Genomic DNA, 15,294 nt, shown 5'->3' with positions numbered 1-15,294 from the left:
TCCATTTTTTTTTTTTTTTTTTTTTTTTTTAAAGAAAAAGCTCTTTCCAGTTCTCTGCAGTCCCCACCCATCCCTATTGTTCACCCTAGTCCATTTCCCATACTCTCTCCCTCCCTACTCCAAGGGGAACTGGTGCCAGATCATCGAGCAGCATTTTTCTTGGCTTTTCCTGCCTGAGAAAACTCTGCCAGGCTTCAGCCTTCCCTAGTAGAACAAGATGTTCTTTTCTTTTTATTAAGAGGCCAAGAATGTTTTTCCAGCCACAACGTGAGTACCTGCCACTTACACGCGTGCTTTGAACACACACCCGGCATCAGCAGCCAGAAGCTGTGGCCACGGGCTAAAGAGAACCTAGCCTCTGCCCTGGAGATGCTCAAAACTGCAGCGTTGCCAGGATCCAGAGGTGTGGTTGCCGTCTGAGCACCAACCCGAACAGGCAAGACAAGGGTCAGCCGACTTTCTCAATACGGGGCCCGCCAAGAAATAGTTTTGTCTTCACGGGCCACATGGTCTCTGCGGCAACCATTGAACTTCATTGCTGATACCAAAAGCAGCCCCGGATGACGGGCAAACAGATGTGGTTTTGTGTTCAGCAGTTCACAAAAACCTTTGTCAACCAGACTCAACCTGACACACAGCAGTTTGTTGTCCCTGTTAAAGCAGATAGATGAGCATAAAACCCTTCTATGTCTAGAAAAAAAGGGCTTTTCCCATTACCCACAGGAAATGGGTTCTTACAGATTTACAGGGAGCAACAGTGCCCCACCCCAGCGCATTTTTCTGGTGTCACACAGAATTGGATTTGTACTGTGGAACAGTCTTTGTACGCTGCGCATATGTAATTACTCTCATTAGTTAACAAGGAAGCTAACTGACCAGTAGCTGAACAGGATAAGGTCAGGTGGGACAGACAAACTGAGAATGCTGGGAGGAAGAAGGGCAGAGTCGGAGGATTTGCCAGACAGACACAAGAGGAAGCAGGCCATGTACAAAATGAGGTAACAGAGCTATGAGCCACACGGTAAACTTAGATAAGAAATATGGGTTAATTGAAGTCGTAAGAGCTAGTTAGTAATAAGCCTGAGCTTTAGGCCAAGCATTTATATTGAGTCTCTGTGTCGGTTATTTGGGAACTGGCAGATGGGAAAGAAAGGTCCGCCTACAGATTTGGGTTCTCGTTTGGCCACTCAGAGAAGATGGGATCAGAGCAAGCAGCATGGTCATCTGGATGCATGTTTTTCTACAGTGGGGGTGAGCATTAGAGATACTCCATCCTCTGAGGTCACAGGTTAAAGCATTTCAGCATGGCTTTCCTCACGATAAATGAGTCCTCAAAGACACAACTGTGGCTATGTCTTGGCCAAGTGAGTAAGATGGTATCTTTCAATTCCTGGCACCCTGCAGCAGGTGCCCAATGAACATGTGCTGTGTTCATCATAGGTTATGTTATCAGAGGGCCCAGTTAGAATATTCCAGCTGCTCCTACGAGCCAGCACAACATACACCAGAAGACCCGCTCCATTCTAACTGTGAAGGGTATGCAAACAATGGGTTCAGCTACCAAAAAAAAAAAAAAAAAAAAAGCTTAGCGTGATGGGAAAAGAACAAAAGAACCAGGGGGATGCTACTAAAAATGCTGCTTTTTTTGAGCAGCAGGGTCTCCCCAGGGCCCTGCCAGCCACGGGTCTGTCTGCACTGTCCCACCCACAGGGCACCCCCACAGGACACGGAGGGCAGTGAAGTATCGGGTGAGGTGCTCAGCACTCTGGGTGCAACTGCACATCATAAGGACTGTAGTGAAAGAACGGGGAAGGGAAAGGGTAAGGGGCGAGCCCTGGTGTAGCCCTAGGAGGACAGTGTTGTCATTACAGGAGTCAGAGCAGAAAGGATCAAGGAAGCACTGACCCCAGGGTATCAAGCCTCACCTTCGGCCCCGATGGACACCAGCTTGACTCCTTTGCTGGCTATGAAATCCAGGGCCTTGTTGACGTTGGAGATCTTGTGCACCCGCATCTTGCCTCTCTCAGGCTTGGCCAAGCGTTCGCCTGATCAAGAGGGAGGAAAATGAAAATGAGATACAATTGTCTAGGAGCCAGGGCCATCCATCCTCACTCTTCCTCATCCTAGTTGCTTCTTAAATGGGCACATGTATGATTTGCCTCTCAGATGTTCGGAATTATCACCCAGGAATCAAAGATTAGTTGAGTCTACCTTGATTCCCAGAGAGAAACCTGCGCGCATTCACCCAAAAGTTATAGCTTTATTTTAAAATAAAAGTGTGTGTGTGTCTATCTTTGTGTGTGTCTGTCATATAGGTGCAGGTATCCAAGGAAACCAGAAGAGGGCACTAGATCCCTGGAGCTGGAGTTACACCGGCAACTGAGCCTCCAGCTATGGGTATTTGGTACCAAACCCAGGTCCTCTGGAAGAGCAGCAAGCCTCTGTTATTTATTTTTTATGTTCCTAACAGATGCCAGAGATTGAGGTGCTGGGCATCTGAGAGCAAACAAGTTTCTTGCCTTTTATGTAATTGCAGTCCAGTAGGAAAGGCCAGGTCTTAAATTAAAAGGTGAAAAAAAATAAACATACAATGAGCTATGGCTTACACCTCCTGAGCGACATCTGAAACAGGTGTAGAGACGCAAGAAGGAAAAAAAATCAGTAGATGTGGACCAGAGGAGCCCAAGAATGTTACACAGGAAGCTTAATGAGCAGATCTGGGAGCTCAGTAGACCAGAATACCAAGGGAAACAAAGTCAGTCAAGACAGTAGCCAGGAGGCTCCAGACAGGAGAGGACTAGAGGCAGTCATATAACATTCTGGCCAAGACTGGTCTAGATGCTGCTGGTGGCCGGGAGCTCTGTGGGAAGCTGAACTGAAAGGAAGCAGGCTAATTTCCTGGGTAAAGAAATCTCAAGACAGCAACACATTCAAGCTGTGCCCTAGTTACGGACAGGTGCTCTTAGCAAGTTGACAAACAGGAATCAAGGGCAAAGAGCAGAAGGGAAAGATCTGGAAAACCTGAATTCTCACCCCCCTCCCAAAGAGGGGACCACAAGTTGTGGACAGACAGGGTGTTAGAGATCACTGACATTAAAAAGAAGCCAAGGCAGCTTTGATACGATCCAGGAGTTTCTTTCTCAATGGCCTCCCCAGCTACTCCTCTCTCCTCCGTGTTGGAACTAACAGTCTGTGAACTAATAGAAACTTTTTGGGTTCCACTGACTTAGAGTACTAGCTTCCATCAATCCAAAGCTTAGGAGGACATCAGGGAGCGTCTTGGGCCTATAGAAAAAGGCTCTCCCATCTTGTCGTAAGTTTCTCTCTGACGTACCCACCAACGTGTTTTAAACTCCTCCTGATTTATAATTACCTTTGTTCTGTAAAATCTATAAAAACCTCATGAAACTGCTTCCACACCAGAACATTGGATTTGAGAAAAACCAAATCTGTGTTTCTCCAAACAGCCTCAGAACTATCTCTTATTCTCTTTAAAAAAAAAAAAAAAAAAAAAAAACCTTTACATGGGGTCAAGAGGAAAACACCTTGACAAGAAGGATGTCTTTGACATGTCAGGAACTGACCAGACCCCATAATATAAAACTATAAATTTTTTTGAAAAGAGTTTCCCTTCAGGGGAGGGCAGTGAGGAAGGAGGATAAATTATAATAAAGCAAGGCATATGCATATATAATTATATATGCATATATAATGAAGCCTATTACTTTGTATGGTAACTTGAAATTAATAGTAATATAAAAGTAAGTCATAAGGGAAAAAAGTTTTCCTTTCAGAAGAGAGAGCTGCTCAGGTTCCCCGCCCAAGGAAGCATTTTCCTAGGTTCAGCTTCTCAAGGCACCCAGAGGCCACTGCAGTGTGGGACGTTGGGAGCTTCATCCATGTGACACTGGCTTTGCGGCCATGCAGAACTCAACAGTAACAGATCTACGGTGGCTTCTACCCAGATTTCAAAGGAAGGCCTGGGAGGCTAGGAAGCGGCTAACACGGTTGAATTACCTACAAAGAGCTCAGTGGAGGTGAAGCCTGTGCTGCAATGGAAACCTCTTGAAGATGCCTGACCGTGGAATGTCCGCTCATGACAGCCTCAGGCAGTGGACGCAGCAAGCCACGTAGAAGGAAGGGCTGGCCACTCAGTTCACCACGTCCACCATGCCTCCCCAGGACTGGACATGGCTGTGCGGGCTGTAATCCTTACTCTTCTCAGTTCTGGTCTTATGTTGGTACTATTCTCCCTTTCTATACCCTCATTTATGCCACAATATGTTAGAGGCATGCAAATTTGATTGATTTATTTACTTCTTTATTACAGGGTTCAGCACTAAGAGACTGCCTTGAATTTCAGTAGGCTCTTCTGAACACGCTGGAATTGTTAAGATCATACGGACTCGCGGAGATAGAGGGAGTGTAGCCTTTTGGGGTCCAGGGGTGGAATGTTAGGGTTTAACGTGACGTGTTTGGTGTCAAGTTGACAAGAGGTAGATCTCCATGTCTTGAGTGTTGACTTGAATGGATTAAGAGATGCCAAGATTAGTCAAGTACACGCCTGGGTGTTCTCAGAGATCATTAGGGAATCTGACCTGATTAACAGATCAATGCCCTGACAGATCCAGAAGACAATGGCATGATTAAAAGGTGGTGAAAAGCAGAAGGTGGGGCTTTTGGGGGAAGTCCATCATTAGAAAAATGCTCTGGCCTCTTTGTGTACCCCCTTCTCTCGGCTGCTTGCTGCCAAGATGATCTGTTCCACCACGGCCTCCCTGCCACTGTGGGCTGAAACCTGTGAATTCAAGAGCCAAAATAAGTAATTCCCGCCCCCTCCCCCAAAGGCAAAAATGGTTAAGGTTCCCACTGTGTTCATTTTGCCCTACCCAGGTTTCATTTTAAAGGGAATGTGAAAAGCTGTTCTTAGAGAAGCAAGGCTGTCGGAAGTCATGCAAAGGCACAAGAAACGGGACATGGGAACAAACGGGACACGTTGTCGTCTGGGGAGATGTGGGAGCCTCCCAGTGTGGCAGAGGGCCTGAGGTCTGCTACCTTTTTGGGAATAGTTAGTTGGAGACAAAGCAGGTGCCAGCTCCCAAATGATCCGAAGGGCTGGGCAAAGGAATGTGGACTCGGGCTGGAAGCCCTGGGGAGGCACAAAAGCCTTCTGAGCAGGGAACAGCCTGACCATATTTGGGCTGTCAGAGTGCTGGGCGGCAGAGGGGAGGGGAAGGGGCGGAGCCCAAACCTAAGGCCTGGGCGGTTTCCTCTAGGTGGGAGTCACCAGAGGCCCACAATACAAAAGGTTAAAAGGGGGGAACACAAAGAGTGGGGGTATCAAGGTAGAAAGAAGGGTAGAGGCAGAACAATCTGTGGTCCTAGGTTAGGCTTTAGGATGGCAAGATGTAGTCCCAGCTGCTGCTTTGGAACACCCAAGTGAACACGCACAACGCTATGGTTTCTCTCCTAGTGGCTCGGGTCCTGGAAGTTTGACTCCAGCATGGTGATGTTCCAAGTGGTAAGACTTTTAAAAAGACAGGGCCTAATAAGGTCATCGGAGTGATCCCGCCACAGAAATAGAGTAAGGGACGTGACATTTTGATTGATGCCTTTTCTGTATCTTATATAATATACAAATTTTTATATTTGTATAATTTTTGTCTTATATATTATGTATGAGTGCTTTCATGTGTGTGTGGGTGTGTGCTTTGCCTGCATACATGTAAGAGCACCATGTGCTTGCCTGGTACCCACAGAGGCCAACTCTGAACACGACAGAAGACAACCAAATGTCAGGCTAGAACCCAGAGGGGGCCGCCCTGTCCTGGGCCAGGCCAGCTCACCTGAGATGACCTCCAGGAGCAGCATGAGCTTCAGGCCATCACGGAAGTCCTCCTCAATGTTCTCGATCTGTGTCCCTGCCTTCCGCAGGTGAGAGTTGCACCAGGCTGTGAATGTCTAACACGAAGGCAAGAAAAGCAGGTGGTCAGTCTCCTCATGAGCCATACAGTTTCTGTGGCCCTGACCACAGGCCTCAATGACTTCCGGTCCCCTCCCCCATCGTGCCCCCCCACCTCCGCCCTCCCAGCTGTTCGGTGTAAGATCCTCAGCAGGCTCGTGACACCCTCAGTTTACAAGCCACAAGAAGGGCCCAGGGAGGATGGCCACAGTCACATCAACCAATCAGGAGGCTCTTCACAGAAATGCCAGGGAGGAGGCATCCTTTAGGGCCTAAGGGTACATCAACCAATCAGGAGGCTCTTCACAGAAATTCACGTGAGGCATCCTTTGGGGCCTAAAGGTAGCGGGTAAGGGATGGGAATGAATCAGCTCAGCGCATCCCAGCCTTCCACAAAACCATCATTTCTACCCCACCCAGAAGGGCCACAGTCTCATTCTTAGCAATCTCCCTCTATAGTTTTAAGAAAGAGTAAAGCCAGAAGGCACCAGCAAAACCCACCAGTACCTTTGGCTAAGTCACCTTATAAAATCCTTTCCCTCCTGGTAGCCAACCAGGGGAAAAGATTCCTTTTTGCTGGAGACAGAGTTCAGAAGCATGGTGTCGGGATAAGGAGAAAGTCCCCCGGCATGTGTATGTGGGCATCTGGGTGAGGGTGGATCGCCCTCAGCTGTAGAACCGTGGAGAATCTCAGGAGGGGTGGAAGAAAGTTGACACAGACCATCAACTTTGTAGCTACTTCTCTGTGAGATGGGGTGGGGGACGATCGGGCCCCCAGCCATAGGCCAGGCCACCAGCCAAGGGGGCTTATGCTAATAACACCTCGCGATGATATGGTACAGACATGGGATGGGCTGACTCCACAAACACGGGAAACAGATGCGCATACATTCCAGTTTCTCCTGTTCGTTCAGAGCTCAGTCAAATCTCAACCCATGGCACCATCACACGAGGCTCCAAGAGTCTGGTCCTGTCCACCTCACTGTAGGGGTCACTCAGCTCTTCCTGCCTACCCTGCAAACCCCATGGTTGAGTAGCATGCTTAGCAGGTCCTCATTTAGGGGAGGTCACTCACATCCCACCTTCCTCTTGCTCTGGGAACCTCCAAAGCGAAGAGGCAAAGGGTGGGGCAGAGAAAGACCATCCAACTCGCTGTCAAGGGGGACAACAAAATTTGGCTGTCTGGATTTACGAACAAAGGTGAAGAGCCTGTGATAGCAAGAAGGGGGACGGAGAAATGGGAGAGGTCAGAGGGACAGCGCTGGACAAACTCTGCACTTCAGTTCTCAGATCTCATGGTAACTAAGTTACCTACCCAGGGCAAACACCCACCACCGTGACAGGGAGAAGGGGCTTGTGCCATACCAAATCTTCATGGAAACCACATCAGATCAGGGTGGGCAAAGGAAAAACAAACCATTCCTCAGTCTGCTCTGACCTTTGTACCCTGCTTGGCTAACACACCTGCTTTTTAGGACTGGGTACAGATGTCACCTCCTCCAGGAGATGTGTCTGGGTTGGGCGCAGAGCCTGCAACACCACTTTCTACTGTTGCTTGGACCCGGCCACTGTTCAACCCGACACCCCAGACTGGCTGCTCCTGCAGGTCAGTACTTAACACTCACCTGCTAGGCCCTGGAGAGGGATCCCAAAGAGCCAGCTTATCGCCTATGTGCAATACTAAGTGGTTAGTGTTAGGTATTTTTTCCTAATGCGAGCTCTTTGCCGAAGCAAAAATTCCAATCAAGCCAAATCAAAACAAGTCAAATTAAGAAATATCCAGGTTTAATGGGATTCCTACACTCTCCAGTGGCCCTGAGGGGGAACAGGAGGGGGCAAACACAACCCAACCAGGGAGTTCACTTAAGTGCCCTGTGGGAGTGGTCCTGACCCCCCAGGGAGGGGATTTGAAGTCCAGACAACTCTCAGGCCTGGGGGCTGAGGGCTACACTCCCAACTTAACAGTTAGGGCAGGGAGTGGGTAGGTGGCCATCCTCCCTGGTACTTAGAGACCCTCTGGCCTCAGAGGACAGCTTGGGAGAAAGGGCTGCCTGGGTCATCTGTTTCTTTAGTTGGCATTAAAAAAAAATACTGCAACCAAAGTACTCTTTTGTTGGCATAAAAAATCCTGCAAAGTGTGTTTAAATCTTTAGGGTAGGCACAACTTCTCTGGTTCCACACAATCTCTCCCAACTGCCACCTGTCCATACTTTGGCCCATAGCCACCACACTGCACGTATCACCGTGGCTAGGGATGGGAGTGTCTTATCCCATGATCAGTATCTCCTATCTCAACACCTAGTTAGTAAGCCTCTTCTCCAGGCCCACCCTCTAGCTTTCAGTGCCTTGACCCTCAGCCAAAAACTTCCTGAGGCTTTGAGGGAACCTGGTTAGTGCCAGCAACTGGAAGCTCAGGTTCCTGATGGGAGCCGCCCAACAGAGAGGGCCCTGAGTTCTCCCTGTTTACTAACCTGGCCCCGAAGGCAGGCAGGGAGGAGCCCAGGGAGGAAGAGGCTGTTGTAAGAGGGCTGAGCTTGTGAAAGCGGCTAAGTAAGGCAGAAAGCAGCTGGCCCCATTTCCTGGGGAAGCTGCGGGAGCCAAAACAACACCTGTGTTTGTTCAGGCCTCCAGGACAAAGCCCTGAGGCTAAGCCTACCAGAAGAGTCAATAAAAGCCCTGGTCTCCAGGGCCCCACAGCTTAGGGTCCTGAACCCCTCAGAAGTACTACAGTACCCCTACAAGCAGTAGCCACACAGCTCAGGCATGGGGGATGTGGAGTAATTGAATGTTAAGAACACACTCTTCCCAAGGGCTGTTCAGAATCCACTGTTCTCTAGACTCCAAAACTCCAGATCCCTTAGCAGTAAAATGAGGTACACAAGGCACTTCCAAGTCCACAGGATTTAAAACACGATTTACAAAATGCCTGCCATTATACCCACCCAAAGGCCCCAAAACAACAACAAAAACCCAAACATGGTGGCTGTCCTGGAAGGCCTGGCGCCACTATATATGTTTTCTCTCCACAACCCTTCCCTGCCTCCATCCCCCAAACCCTTCAAGGTCCCAACTTTCCAGGTGCTGCTCCTAGGAACTTCGGGATGGGTGCTACAGGGTGCTGAGGAATTGATACAGAGGAAGGTGGTTTTGATGGCAGCCCGGTGTGCCCCAGCAGAGAAGCCACAGACCACCATGAACCACGCCACCATGTTCTCTCCTCAGGGTGCAAGGAGGAAAAGTTAGCAGCCAAAGGGACACCCATTTCAGACACCCCCGGCCCCACACAACACCCAGCAGGGCGGGCAATGCTACACTCAGAAGCCTAACAGTCCAACTTCTTCTAGAAAAGGGGCAAAGGACCACATGCCTGCCTGCGTCCCGGCGGGCCCTACTTTATCTAACTTCCACTCCGTCCCCAAAAGTCTTCACTCCCCTCCTGGAGCATCCCCTCTTCCCGCAGTCTAATACAGGAAAGGAAGACAGGCTTCCCTTCCCCGCATCTCCTGCGCTCTCAGGAGCCATGCTTAGGCAAGGACCACACTGGGACCTACTCCCAGAGCTGCGACGGGGCAAGCGCGCCTCTCTGCCTCCGCTGTACCTCCCCATGCATGATCCTCTCCCCCATGCACACACATACATGCACCGGTGTTCACGTGCACCCAGCTGCCAGCCTCTGCAGGTCTTAGACTGGGAGGGAAAACGGGAGGAACCTGGGTCACCTCACCCCTCCCTGACCTTGGTACCTAATGGTGGCCTGAGGTAAAGATTGTGTCCGGGTATCAGGGTGTAGCTCACGGTCACAAAGGGTGGTGGCACACAGGTTGGCCGGAGCGAGAAAGACACTTTGTCCCCAGTTCCCGGGGCCTGAGTCTTGCTTCCCTGGTTTCTGCTATGGTCTCATTTTGCCATTAACCGCTACCGTGACAATATACCTTTAACATACCTTGAGAATGCCCCTGGTTTTTGAGAATGCCTCCCTTCTGGCTCAAAGATGTCTAGAGCCACAACTCTGAGTGTGGTTCTACCACACTCAAGGTTATACACACTCTTCTCCATGTACCTCAGTTTTCAGAACTGTACAATGGGGACAGCAGCTATCTGCCAGGCATGCATGAGAATACTAACAAAGTAGTAGTATTTGTATTAATAATGGCCCTATTATATTAATGTGTGTGAAATACAGCGGGGCTGATGTGGCCACTGCTGTTATCGTTACTGCCTCTATTGTAGTTTATGTTAAGATTTCCAGAGTCATACCCAGTAAGGATTGGGGTATAGAAGCTTATTTCCCACGGCACGGGCCAGGGACTGAGTTTTTAATGTGACAGCCACAGTCTTGACCTTGGCGGAAGGAGGGAAGCAAGCACAGGAAGGCCCCAGGCTTATGTGACATCACTCCACAGAGCAGGAATCAGTAGGACCGCAGACAAGGTGGCCACAGGGATGTCCACAGAACCCCGCATCTATCACTGTGGGTGTGTGAGCTGTCCCAGCTCCAACTCGGCCAACGGCAATACGAGGGTAACAATGGACACCCTGTGAACCGTCAACAGAAGATCTGACGAGAGGCCCCTTCAAACCAAGGGTTTTAAGCAAGTTAAAACAGGCATGGCGGCACACGGCTTTAACCCCAGCAACCCAAGGCAGAAGCAGGTGGATCTCCATGAGTTCAAGACCAGGATCACTAGGCTAGGACTACATAGTGAGATCCCATCTCAAAACGAAAACAGCTACAAAAACAAAACAGGAAAGGGGCCCCTGGACTGGCGTGGGGATGCCACTCAGTAGTTTCTAAGCATCGTTGTCGCCATGGCCGGAGAAAGCCACCGTCCTTATAGTACAGCTGCAAGCACACTCCGTCGATGACATCAGATAGCATGCAATGTCCTCAATGTACAACTGAGGGCACATAGATCAGGCTACCCAATTGACAACATCACGGACCCCCTCACAACTTCTGCTCCCCAGAATGACACGGATTTCTGGCTTGGGTAGGGGCGGCATGCTGGAAGGGGTGCAGGAGCAAGGCTAAAATTTTAAGTGTAAATTTGGTCAAACCAGTGAGGTGTATTTCGTGGAATCCACCGCGAACCAGTCGCTGGAAAGCCAATGACAGTACACGCCAGATAGGTTCAGGAGACCCCGTGTCAGCAGGGTCAGCGGGAGAGAGGCAGCTTCTCCTAGCAGCGCGGCAGTGAGTCGCCGTGAGAGCGGAGGCACCTGTGGGCTGGCAGGTGACTGTCAGGAGACGGGAGAGCACCCAGGAGGGAAGGAGACCAGAGACACATGGGCAGGCGGGGCAGGACTAGGGAACTGGGCCTCTCTCTCCGACCAGGAGAGAAGACATGTTTGAGGAAGTCGTCTCAACTTCTCCAAAGAAGCCGGCCTTGCAGCCCCAGGCAGAACAGGCCACAGGTGAGAGATGTGGACTCTGCAGCTGGACGAGGAGACAGCTGCACCCAATGACGCTGTGCAGGCGACTTCGCTTCTCCAAGCCTCCATGGCCATATCTGGAAGATCATTGTGACGGCCTAGGCAGCTGCTCTCATGAAGATAGAAGACAGAGAGCTTTAGGAAAGATCACAGGTCACTGGGCTGAGGGGACCCGAGGGGGTCATGCTGTATGTCACAGAAGGGTACCGTGTATTTCTGCTGAAGGGGTTCACATAGCTCTCAGGCTGAACTGAGTAAGACCCTTTATGACTGTGATGCTACAGAAACCTGGTCAGCTCCTGAAACTGTTAAGACCAGTGTGAAGGGTTCAGCCACGCCAAGCCACGTGCTTCATTATATAAGCTGTGTGTGTGTGTGTGTGTGTGTGTGTGTGTGTGTGTGTGTGTGTGTGTGTGTGTGTTGGGTTTTACAAGGCAGGGCTTCTGTATGTAGCTCTGGCTGCCCTAGAACTCACTCTGTAGACCAGGCTGGCCTCAAACTCAGTACGATCTGCCTGCCTCTGCCTCCCAAGTGCTGGGATTCAAGCCATGCGCTACCACTGCCTGGCATATAAACTGGGTATCTTGACCTTGATACTTTAAGAATCTGGGGTTAGAATATTCCCTGTTGGAAGAGTAGTATGGTCTTAGACACCATTAGAACATCATGAACTCTGCCTACTAGATGTCAATCACAGTCTATCCCAAGCCAGGTGGTGGTGCATGCCTTTAATTCCAGTGTGTGGGAAACAGAGGCAGGTGGATCTCTGTGAGTTCAAGGCCAGCCTGCTCTACAGAATGAATTCCAGGACAGTTAGGGCTACAGAGAGAAACCCTGTCTTGAAAACAACAGCAAGTCTACTTCAATCTGAAATAGACCTCAAGATGCCCCTGTGGAGAATCTGGTCTAACAGAGGCAAACATAAATGCCAGCGATGACAACAACTGTGCTTACTAAGCATGCATGCACTTACTGTGCGCTGGACCCTCCCTCTTCTGAGTGCTTTGCCTCATTTAACTCAGTGGATCTTCACAGGGACACTTCAGCAGGAAAAGAAGAAAGGACTTCTATGTGGAACCCCTCGATCTTTAACTACTGCTACAGTCCAAAATAGAATACATGCCATAGGAACCCTGTCTGCCTCCAAAACAGCAAAAAGAGCCAACAGCCAAGTCTAAATTAAGTCTTACTAGGTATCTCTCTGCTCCCACGGTGGAAAACCATGGACCCTTTCTAAGTCTGCTAACAAAATAAAGTATACATGCACAGCATGCAGCGCATACAATGAGCACATAGCCGATGGCTGTGCCTATCACAGGACACTCCTAAAGACCACTGATGACATCAGTCATCTTGAGGACGTTCCTGTCAAAAGTAGAGGGGGCACCCTGCAAGGAAGGGAGACCGCTCCACAGGTAGAATCGATCAACAGCCCGGGTGTTTCAGAAAGGACGTTACATGGTTACACACATTCTGCCGTGCCTTGTGAACTAAAACAAAGGGTAATGTCCTTGTGCTGGTTTGTCAATCATTTCGACACAAGCTAGGATCATCTGGGAAAAGAAAAACCTCCAATGAGGAACTGCCTCCATCAGATTAGCCAGGAAGCAAATACGGGGCGTGTTTATAACTACTGACAGATGGGTGGAAGGGAAGCTCACTGTGGGCAGTGCCACCCCCAGGCAGGTGGCCCTGGGAGGTATAAAAGAAGTCATTGGGGGCTGGAGAGATGGCTCAGAGGTTAAGAGCACTGACTGCTCTTCCAGAGGTCCTGAGTTCAATTCCCAGCAACCACATGGTGGCTCGCAACCATCTATATGAGATCTGGTGCCCTCTTCTGGCATGCAGGCAGACATGGAAGGAATGTTGTATACATAATAAATAAATAAATCTTTTAAAAAAAAAAAGAGGTAGTTGGCTGTGAGCAGCTATCTTCCACAGCTCCTGCTTCCGCCCCGCCCCTTCGCTCCTGTTTGAGTACCTACCCCAGTTTCCTTCCCTATCAGTGGACGAACAGGACGTGTAAGCAAAAATAAATCCGTTCTTCCCCATTACTCGTGGTCATGGTGCTTACACAGCAATAGAGGGCCAACTAGGACAGCCACCCATTATTGTTGCAAATGAATACCTGCTAGTTCCTGTCGGTGGAGCGTGTGCAAGGCAATGCCCAATACGACCGTGTGCAGGCTGGTTCTTTACAGCTCTAAAGGAAAGCAGCTGCCAAAGCGAACCAGAACAAGGCTGAACTATACCCTAATTCGGAGACTCTATCCTGGGTATAAAATGCCAAATAAAGAAAAGGCTGTAGGGGGCTGGAGAGATGGCTCAGTAGTTAAGAACACTTGCTGTCCTTGCAGAGGACCCAGATCCAGTTTCCAGCCCCCACATCTGTAACTCTGGTTAAGGGGATCCAATGCCCTCTTCTGGCCTCCATGGGTACCAGGCAGGCATGTAGCACATGCAGGCAAAACACCCATACACATATTTTTTTTTAAAAAGTTGTTTTTTTTTTTTAAAAAAAAAAAGGCTTTAAACATGAAAACATGTTCCCTAGCTAGCCTTAATGAAGCAAAGAAAATTAGGATTCTTGTATTAATAAGGTATACAGTTAAGTAAATCACCACGTGTTCAGTTAGAATAGAAGATGACCAGTATGATGGGCTTTGAAACTACATATTATTATAAGAAAGTGCTTATATGTAATTAACAAAAAAGTCTGAAACAAGATTGTGCATGCTAACCGTTTATAAACACAGGTTTCAAACTGTGTACAGTCACACAAACATGACAAAATGACTAAGGCCAACTGTGTCCAAATGCAAACACACTTGTGCTCCAGGAACTGAAGTTCCCAGGACTCTGAGCTGCTCTTCTGGCCCCACGGCCTATAAATACAGTTGGTCTGTTACCCTCTCTGCCTTCTCCCCAGCTAGCCTCTTCTTTGGGATATTTGTTCCGCCAAACAAAATCCAAGGCTGTCCATGCTCAAGTGACCATCCAGGAGGCCTCCGGTGACACCAGTACAGAGTAAACAATGCCCGGCGGCCACCTGAGACTGGCTCGGTAGGGACAGGGCAGCGGCCAGCCACAGGCCTAGGCTTTCACCTGCTGGCCACACCTTTCCTGGATACCTCTTCCTCTTGCAATCAAGGTTCCCAGCCCTGGTTGACTTCAGGAAAGTTATTGTTCAAAGGACAGGAGTCAGTCAGGAAGCCTGGGCCTGCCCTGCTTCAACTAGGCATGTGACCTCAGATAAGTTAACCTGTCAGCTCTGAAATCTCATCATAGGATGCTTCAAAAACACAGCTAAAGAGAACACTAGGTGACAACCTTTTGTTCCTCCTCAGTTTCTTCCCAAATAAACTCCACAGGGATGGGTGGTTTAACCTCAAGGGACTCAAAACAAGGACAGTGTTTCAGTCTCTCTGACCCTCCCCAGCCTAGCAGATAACTGTTTACTGGACAGGCTACAGTTTGGTAGCAGGTTGCGTTGATGGTGCCTGCAATCCCAGCAATCACAAGGCTGGGGAAGGAGAATCATCAGCCTGAGGTTAGCTTGGACTATAATGAAAATGAGAAACCAAAGCTTGATGGTAGAATCTCCCTGAGGGACGATGCGGGAGAACCTGGGACCAGTGGCTGGCTCCAGGGAAGAGGAGGAGAGGTTTGGGATGGAAGGAAGAGACATTTGCTTTCCCTAGAATATCCCTTTGTTTTCCTTTGAATTTTACAGCACATACTGCCTTTATCTATCTAAAAAGGCATGCAAATGTAAAGAAAGTCTGAAGTGTGTAAATTTCAACATTATTGGCAGGCAGGCCTCTGGGATGGGACAGAATAGACTTCCTCTTTCTCTGGGATCAGGGGTGGAAGGGTGTGGATGCTGTTACAGTATCACT

At 49.2% G+C, this 15,294-nt stretch overlaps 1 protein-coding gene across 3 annotated transcripts in view; it reads right to left on the bottom strand.

Annotated features, from left to right (window-relative positions):
• The window catches only part of Actn1 (actinin alpha 1), a 94,237-nt gene that overhangs the window by 34,360 nt on the left and 44,583 nt on the right, over window positions 1-15,294 (bottom strand). For all 3 annotated transcript variants that reach the window (XM_050158643.1, XM_050158644.1, XM_050158645.1), the window contains exons 2-3: window positions 5,847-5,961; window positions 1,926-2,045 (exon numbers count right to left, since the gene is read on the bottom strand). In XM_050158643.1, the coding sequence (XP_050014600.1) occupies window positions 1,926-2,045; window positions 5,847-5,961 (235 nt within the window). The remainder of the gene's footprint in view (window positions 1-1,925; window positions 2,046-5,846; window positions 5,962-15,294) is intronic.

The sequence above is a fragment of the Alexandromys fortis genome, unplaced genomic scaffold, assembly GCF_014885135.2.
Source record: "Alexandromys fortis isolate MF-2015 unplaced genomic scaffold, M_Fortis_MF-2015_v1.1 scaffold_99, whole genome shotgun sequence".
Lineage (NCBI taxonomy): Eukaryota > Metazoa > Chordata > Mammalia > Rodentia > Cricetidae > Alexandromys > Alexandromys fortis.
The sequence above is the reverse complement of the archived record's forward strand: the minus strand, read 5'-3'. Positions and strand labels throughout refer to the sequence as shown.